At 46.5% G+C, this 9,236-nt stretch overlaps 1 protein-coding gene across 1 annotated transcript; it reads left to right on the forward strand.

Moving 5' to 3' along the window:
- Window positions 1-483: 483 nt before the first annotated feature.
- Window positions 484-8,406, forward strand: ZP4 (zona pellucida glycoprotein 4; the record flags this gene model as incomplete). The annotated part of the gene is made up of 12 exons (XM_079714846.1): window positions 484-661; window positions 943-1,064; window positions 1,144-1,246; window positions 2,828-2,974; window positions 3,746-3,933; window positions 4,474-4,571; window positions 5,872-6,002; window positions 6,188-6,377; window positions 6,454-6,601; window positions 6,909-6,984; window positions 7,971-8,087; window positions 8,303-8,406. The coding sequence occupies 12 exons, from the start codon at window positions 484-486 to the stop codon at window positions 8,404-8,406; spliced, it is 1,602 nt and encodes a 533-aa protein (XP_079570972.1).
- Window positions 8,407-9,236: the final 830 nt, after the last annotated feature.

Here is a 9,236-nt window from a genome sequence, read left to right on the forward strand (position 1 = left end):
TAAATATTAGGCTAAATACAATCAAAAGGACACAGCTGCCAGGAGATATTCCCAATTTACAGATGAGAATACTGAGATTCTGAGAGGTAGTAACTTACCCAGTTCATACAGCTCATAAGTGGCAGAGCTAGGATTTACACCCAAATATGCAAGCTTCTAAAGGAAGGTCAATAAGCTAGTACATTAAGTGCTACACTGAGCAACTGGGAGAAAGCCTCTCTCAGCTAAAAGGCACCACATTGTTCCTGGGCTCTGAAGACCACCTGATTTCGATGTTTAAAGCACTGCAGCTGCAGACTGTGGCCTAAAGTGAATGAAGCTGGAGGAATCACCCTTTCCAAAGGAGTCGCACCTGCATACTACATAGATGTGCACCTGAAACCAGCTTTCCCTCTGTATATAAAGGGCATGGGGAGCGCGGGCTCTTGGGAGAGGAAGTGCAGGACAGGAAGCACGGTCAGTCAGGCTCCCGGCGACGCTGCTATGTGGCTGCTGCAATCCCTCTGGCTCTGGTTTCCACTGTCTGTTGCTCTGAGTGGCCAGCATGAGCCCGAGGCACCAGATTATCCCGGTGGACTCCGCTGTGGGCTAAGGAGCTTTCAGTTCACCATAAACCTTCTCAGCCAGGAGACAGCAACCCCTCCTGCACTAGTAGCTTGGGGTAGGTTTGAAGGCTGAGCCAGGCAATGGCGTGTCTCCTCTACTGCCTAGAACTGCCCTCTGCTTCCTGTCCTAATGCTTCCCCCCTTTGCTAAACTCTGCCGCTTCTCTCTATAGAACAAATCTTTTAAAATGTAGCTTTGCTTCTGAATCTGATTCCCCTTTTGTTCCTCTTTTCTTGGCAGCTGTCCCTGGGGTCTAAGGCAAAGCTGGCAGTCCTTTCCCAGCACTGGTGACGGTGGTGACCGACCATCTGTGCTTTCCCCCCTTCCCCACCCCCAGATAATCGCGGGCTGCCGCACAGGCTGCAGAATGACTCTGAGTGTGGCACCTGGGTCAGCGAGGGCCCTGGCAGCTCCCTGGTGGTGGACGTGTCCTACAGCGGCTGCTATGTCACTGAGTGGGTGAGTACGACCCAGTCCTCAGGAACGCTGAGACATCTGTGCCACCATCCAGGCTGACTCCCGGGGCCTATCTCTCCAGGACTCCCACTACATCGTGCCGGTTGGAGTTGAAGGAGCAGATGCGGGTGGACGCAGGACGGTTACAGAGACAAAGCTGTTCAGGTGTCCTATGGATCTCCCAGGTAAGGGCTGGAAACTTCCAGGTTCTGGGTGGTATGGAGCTGCCTGGAAGATGCCCTCAGGCATCTTCTACCTGCTGTGTGCAGTGACCCCAGGCACCCGTGGAGGACTGTCTTCTAACTCTCCCCTCCACAGGAGACCTTAGGATAACCACCACCTGAGCCATGACTTGGGGCCCAGGCACTGTGGGTGGTGCTGCACGTGTCACCTATAATCCCAGCCCAGCGCTGTGAGCCCTATTGCTGGCCCCCTGCAGGGAGCTTACCAAGTGCCCCTCACTGATAGGTGGCAGAGCTGGGAATGAACCAAGAGTTATCCCAGGACCAAAGCTACCCCCGCCTTGAAGGGTAGGGAAGGAAGCTGAAGTTATCAAGGAGACTCGGCAAATGCCTTCAAGAAGCAGACTGCGCTGAGAATAGGGCTCAGCCCCTTCAGCTAGGGGCGCTACTCAATTACTTAACTGGGTAATTAATAGGAAGTATGACACCAACTCAACTCCAGCAAATCTTGCCTTGCCACCTGAGAGCCCTACCTCAGTCGTAAGAGTCGAACTTGTAATTCTTCACACCTGCCTTGTTAGGCTATAGCCACTGTGGTAATACTGATAAAATACAGGATCATAGGCCCCACTCCCCACCTACTGAATCAGAACTGCATTTCAAAATGATGGTAATTTATAGAGTACACTAAAATTGAGAAGTGCCTTTTAAAGAACAGAATTAAGGGGCTTCCCTGGTGGCGCAGTGGTTGAGAGTCCACCTGCCGATGCAGGGGACATGGGTTCGTGCCCCAGTCCGGGAAGATCCCACATGCTGTGGAGCGGCTGGGCTCGTGAGCCATGGCCGCTGAGCCTGCGCGTCCGGAGCCTGTGCTCCGCAACGGGAGAGGCCACAACAGTGAGAGGCCCGCGTACCACAAAAAAAAAACACCAAAAAACAGAATTAAGAATTCTTTATTTTTAACGTCTTTATTGGAGTATAATTGCTTTACAATGGTGTGTTAGTTTCTGCTGTATAACAAAGTGAATCAGCTATATGTATACATATATCCCCATATCTCCTCCCTCTTGCATCTCCCTCCCACCCTCCCTATCCCACCCCTCTAGGTGGTCACAAAGCACCCAAGCTGATCTCCCTGTGCGATGTGGCTGCTTCCCACTAGTTATCTGTTTTACATTTGGTAGTGTATATATGTCAGCGCTACCCTCTCACTTCATCCCAGCTTACCCTTCCCCCTCCCCGTGTCCTCATAGCCCATTCCCTATGTCTGAGTCTTTATTCCTGTCCTGCCCCTAGGTTCATCAGAACCATGAGAATTCTTTACTTGAATAAAAAAGTTGAGTCTCACTGCTTCTTCCAATCTTATTGGTATTTCTTCTTCCAAAGAGGACTCCTTTCAGGGGACTCCTATAAGGTGATCTAATAGTTAACTTTCTAACTCAGATATCTGTTATGTACATATCTCTTTCAATCACGTAGATATCTATGGGAATTGAATGTTAATGCTTTGTAATGAAATGGTCTCTTCTTAAAGACCAAACTTTGTTACTTAGTTTTGCTCTTCTCTGCAAAATCTAGCCCTAGACATCCCAAATGCTGGCCTTTGCGACTCTATCCCAGTGTGGGACAGACTGCCATGTGCTCCTTCACCCATCACTCAAAGAGACTGCAAGCAGCTAGGCTGCTGCTACGATTCTGAAGAGGCCAATGCCTGTTACTACGGAAACACAGGTGAGTCACTGTGTCTTTGAAATCAACTGAAGAAAAGTGCCTGCAATTACCACTAACTAAACCCAGAGGAGGGTTTTCTCCCCCACCCCCATCCAGAAGGCAAATAGTAAAGATGACTAGAGGTTAATGTATAAGCAACACCTCCTAGAACACTTGACCGTAAGTGACAGAGCTTTCTACAGCCTTCCATTGTCTGTTCTCCTAGAATCTAATGTAAAGCAAGTAACTCTCAATGAACTCAAGAAGCTAAGTCTGTGTGCAAGATGCTAATTGACAGAAACTTAACCAATTCCCGAGAAATAGCCACTTGTGGCTGATTGTCTAGAGAGCTTTATTTCAAAAGATGATTGTTTGTCCCAAACCATGCTCCAAGTTTCTCCCATTAAAAAAAAAAGACCCTCATTAAACACCTAGATGCCACACTCAATTCTATGCTCTGAATTCTAGCTGATTAGTAAAACAAAGCAGGTATGACTATCCCCATTCTACAGATAAAGTTGATGCAAGGAGGTTAAATACTCTGCTTGAGGCCACACAGTAAGTGGTGGAGGCAAGATTCAAACCCAAGTGGCCATTCAGAGCCTTGATGAAGCTCTGGATGGCTGAACCTGCATCAAGGTCACTAGCTGGGAATGCAGCTTTTCTAGGAGGGGGGTGGGGAGAGGAGGGGGGGAATTTAAAAGAACTAAACTAAATAATTAGACTCTTGTCTGGCTGGCTCAGTAACAAGCAAGATGACCTGCCTTCAGCTCAGTTGCTCTGGTGTTTCAGTGACCGCACGCTGTACCCAGGATGGCCACTTCTCCATCGCTGTGTCTCAGAATGTGACCTCGCCCCCACTGCTGCTGAATTCTGTGCACTTGGCCTTCAGGAATGACAGTGAATGTACACCTGTCATGGCAACACACACCTTTGTCCTGTTCCGGTTTCCGTTTACTGCCTGTGGTACTACAAATTGGGTGAGAAGAGCTGACCTTGGGCTCTGTTCCTGACTTGAAGTTGGGTAGGAATGCCCTAGTGATGGGGGGAGAACTGGAATAGCTTAGCCGTGGCTACTGCTTGGTGTGTAGGATGGTCTCTAGGACAGAGAGGGCTTCATCACTGAGAAAGCTGAAACCTCCCCAGGGCACTCGGCTAAGTCATCCCACCTGCACTCCAGCAAGGGGCTAGCACCCCTTATCACACTGTAGGAGAACAAATAGCAGGTTCTTCCCACTGCCTTGCCCTGGGAAACGAGCAGGGAGGTCAGCTGAGATCAGTAGTATTTCTGGCTGCCTCATCTGATTACTCATAAGCCTCTTCCTGTCCCTTTGTCCTGAAAGTAAGGTGAAGTGATAACTTGCTAGCTAGTCAATGCCACCTGCTCTTGCCTCCACTCATGTTGTGAAAAATGCAACCTATCATAGGGCAGCCTTGCTGAGCACTGAACCAAAGCACGTTATGAGTGAAGCAGCATCTGGCTTGCAGGAGTGACAAGACTTCTTTACCTGCCCTTGTAGATCACTGGAAACCAGGCAGTATATGAAAACGAGCTGGTTGCAACTCGGGATGTGAGAACTTGGAGCCGTGGTTCTATCACCCGAGACAGTATCTTCAGGTAAGGGTCTTAGTTAACCTGACCTTGCTTGACCAGAATGCCTGACTTCCCTTTTCGCATAAAGCAGGAGTTTTAGAGTAAACATGAATCCAGAAATGACCATCTCCTCATGACAGGAGAATCTTAACTGCCTTGGTTGTCCAATCTCACTGACCATTATTTGATCCAGTAGCCCTGCATTACTGCCACCAACTTGATCTAAGCCTCAAACCTACCTGACTTCTAATTCATTTCACCTGGGTCTTTTGTTTCTCACTCTGGTCTCTTCCTTCTACCTCCACTGGTTAAGCTGTAGCAAAATGAATCCCTTTAAAACCTTAGCTAGCATACTTAACGCTTTCTCTTTGTCTTCCTAGAGCTTAAGCTTAACATATGAGCATAACTTGCAGGGCCCTGCATGAAACTGCTACTACTTCTCCAGCCTAATCTTTCTCGATCCTTCCCTCACTATTCCCTAACCCCAGATTGTGCATCTAGAGTATTCAGTGGCCCTCAAACTTCTTGCCTCCATACTTTTCTCTCGTCTATCACTGTTATTTTTATCAAATCCCCTGCAACATCTTCCCTGATTACCCTCTCCTCAGAAGGTATGTTTTTCTCATAGCACCATATTTATTTCTTAATTGAAGTATAGTTGATTTACAGTGTTTTAATTTCTGCTGTACAGCAAAGTGATTCGGTTATATATATTTTTCATATTTTCCAATATGGTTTGTTACAGGATATTGAATATAGTTCCCTGTGCTGTACAGTAGGACCTTATTTATCCAGTCTCTATGTAATAGTTAGCATCTGCTAATCCCAAACTCCCAATCCATCCCTCCCCCATGCCCTCTCCCCCTTGGCAACCACAAGTCTGTTCTGTCTGTGAGTCTGTTTCTGGTTCATAGATAAGTTCATTTGTGTCCTATTTTAGATTCCACATGTAAGTGATATCATATGATATTTGTCTTTGTGTCTGATTTCACTTAGTTTGACCATCTGTGGGTCCATCCATGTTGCTGCAAATGGCATCATTTCATTCTTTTTTATGGCTGAGTAGTGTTCCATTGTATCTACCATATCTTTATCCATTCATCTGTTGACCATATCTATTTCTTGTATGGTTTTTATATCAAACTCTCAAACACTGATCTTGTTTACATATCAGTCTCCCCAATGATAGGTCTCACAAGGCCAGAATCACACAACACGTTTATAAACTTGTTCCAACACCTGGCACTTAATGGTTCCTCAAACCTTAAAGAGGTGACATGGTCCACCCACCCAAGATAGTAGCTAAAATCTTATTTTTCTGCAGGCTTCGAATCCGTTGTAGCTACTCTGCAAGCGGCAATGCTCTTCCAGTTAATGTCCAGGTTTTTACTGTCCCGCCACCCCTTCCTGAGACCCAGCCTGGACACCTCACTCTGGAACTTCAGATTGCCAAAGGTAAGAAGACCCTCTTTTGTGGAGTATCTGGCCTCTAGTCCAAGTCTTGTCCCTTCTCTGGGCGTCAAGACCCTACCTTGGTAACAAGATACTTGCCAGAGGTGTTTATGTGGGTGATGGTCTATCTCAAGCCACCTAGAGGTTCCAAGCTCTTTACTGCTTCAACTTGTTTTGTCCTCTTGCAGACAAACACTATAACTCCTACTACACTGCTAGTGACTACCCAGTGGTGAAGTTGCTTCGGGATCCCATCTACGTGGAAGTCTCCATCCAACACAAAACAGACCCCAGTCTAGAGCTGCGCCTACACCAGTGTTGGGCCACACCCAGCACAAACGCCCTGCTCTGGCCCCAGTGGCCCATGCTGGTAAATGGGTAAGTGGCTTTTTCCTGCACCTGTGTTAAACACCCTCCATGAAGCCCATCTTGACTGCTGGATATCCTTGCTTAGATGCCCCTACACTGGAGACAACTATCAGACCAAACTGATCCCTGTCCAGAGAGCCTTGGACCTGCCGTTTCCTTCTCACTACCAGCGCTTCAGCATTTCCACCTTCAGTTTCGTGGACTCAGTGACAAAGCAGGCACTCAAGGGACCGGTATGATGCCACCTTCTGTGTTCTTCATCAGGGCTCTAAACCCCCCAGCTCAAGTGTTTTCACACTGTACCACTCTTCAGCCGAAGTGGCCCTTAAACATTGGTTGTTGGTACTGCTTTGGAGCAATCAAGGGATGGCAATGGCATGTGTGACATGTCAGCTAGAATCGAGTATTTTAGTGATTCTGTGATGTCAGCTTGGTTTTTCAGGATTTTCTGAAACTTCTTGATTTCTTCCTGGGGGAGATAAAGCAGGTTTGAAGACTTATGATGTGTTATACCATGATCCCAATTCTGTTGGCTCCCAGGTGTATCTGCACTGCAGTGCATCGGTCTGCCAGCCTGCTGGGACACCATCCTGCATGACAACCTGTCCTGCCAGACGTAAGTTTCCAAGCTGTCTACACCAGAGGACAGATTTCAGTGTATTTGGTGTCCCAGAGCCAAACCTTCTTTAGCCTGTGGCAAATGAGTCAAGCCGAAGATTCATCTTATTAACGAGGCTTCCTTAAGTACTTTCACGATGCAGTAGAACAGAAATACAACTAGTTTCCTAGAATTCCAGGCCTTCTAAATATAAGCTATAAATCCTGAAAACTCTCAGCTTTAGCTTTTCTCCATATAAGCTTTGACTTAGCCAGGAGGCAAATGGGTTCACAGCCTATAATCTAAGAAAACATTTCTGGTCTATCCAGATATAAATGTAGACCTCTATACTTGCTTGAAGGCAGGTCTGGCAACAAGGCCTGAAGGCTTACAGGTGGAATAGGATTGCAGACTTAGTTATGTGCTCTAATGATCAGGCCCAAGGCTCATACAGTTGTAGACTCCACCTGATCCCACAAATCTTACCTGGCTCCTGAATTAATTGGGATTCATGACCCCTGAAGCTTTAAGTCCCTTATGGCAAAAAAACACCTCATAGTATTTTTCATAACTATCATCTAATACATTAAATATTCAACATCCATCTGCAATGATGCATATACTTGTATACATATATGTCTATAAAAACTAAAACTTTGAAAGTTCAAAGATCTACAACTGGCAGTAGAAATAGGATTCAAACAGAACTCTGCTATTAGTGTCTTACCAGGTACCTTTATATCATAGGGTCTCAGTACTAAGGTACAACTGTTCAAGCATCTCTACGTAAGAAGAATGACAGTTTGGGGATAGTCCAAAGTCATCATTTCTCTCAAAGTGTTAATACAAATGAGCAAGTCTGAGACTTTGTATTGAACACATTGAGGTTTTTCTTGAGGCCCATGGAGCAGAGCTATCCATACCAAGGGACCTGGCACTATTTTAGACTCCTTAACCACTCACACCACATGTACTAACAAATCCCTAACTCATCTCTCCAACAGGAAGAAGAAGCTCTGACATCCATTATCAGAACAGCACTGCTAGCATTTCTAGCCAGGGTCCCATGATTTTACTCCAAGCCACTCAGGACTCTTCAGAAAAGCTCCATAAATACTCAAGTGAGTGGAAAGAGACCTCCAGGAGGTTCCGTATCTGAACCATTGGTCAAACCAAAGCTACTTGCTCACCCCGGCTTCCCTTACTGATTTGGTCAATGTGAACCTCAAAAGGAATTGTATAGCTTTTTTTCCTGTAGCTCAAGACTGGCAGTCTTTATTAGGATGTAGAATCACTTGCTTTTCAGTATGCATTAATCTACCTTTCCATCCTACAGGGTCTCCTGTAGACTCCCAAGCTCTGTGGGTAGCTGGCCTTTCTGGAACCTTAATCATTGGAGCCTTGTTCGTGTCCTACCTGGCCATCAGGAAACGGAGATGAGCTACTCAGACCAAATGTGTTAATAAAACCAGATTGCACTGCTAGCCTGTGCTCAGCTTCTCATTTGAAAGGTAAAAAGTAATTTCTTTACACTAGCTCATCTACTGTTAGCATCACCTCTTTCCAGCTTGGGTTAATTTTTTCTTCTGCAGCCCTCCTATCTTCTGAAGAGAACATTTCAGTAGAATTTCATAGTTGGTTGACAACTCAAGCAGAATCTACAAGAACTTAGTATCTCAGGCTTAGCAGATCTTTTACAAGTTTATGAGGGTGTGGAACAAAACTCTTCCACAAAGTCGATCAAACTTAGGTAGAACTAGTCTAGAGCTAGTCACGAAACTTCTAGCTCAGGGGCCCCCAACCCCTGGGCCATGGACCCGTACCGGTCCTCAGCCTGTTAGGAACCGGGCCTCACAGCAGGAGATGAGCCGTGGGCAAGCCAGCGAAGCTTCATCTGCCACTCCCCATCACTCCCCATCGCTGGCGTTACTGTCTGAACCACCCCTCCACCACCCCTGTCCATGGAAAAATTATCTTCCACAAAACCGGTCCCCGGTGCCAAAAAAGGTTGGGGACTGCTGTTCTAGACCATTGGTTCTCCAACTTTCGTGTGCATCAGGATCAAAGGAGGGCTGATGGAAACAGTTACTGCCCCCACCCCCAGACTTTGATTAAGTAGGTCTGGGCTGAAGCTTATGAACTTGCATTTATCACCATTCCTCAGGTGATCCTGATCTTTGTATTCCAAGCATTACACTTGGAAAACTAATGCCTAAAAAAGTATCTGATCATGAATTGATCAACTGGGAGAGGCTTTGTTTTGCCCCAGA

Source organism: Hyperoodon ampullatus (genome assembly GCF_949752795.1).
Source record: "Hyperoodon ampullatus genome assembly, chromosome: 1".
Taxonomy (NCBI): Eukaryota; Metazoa; Chordata; class Mammalia; order Artiodactyla; family Ziphiidae; genus Hyperoodon; species Hyperoodon ampullatus.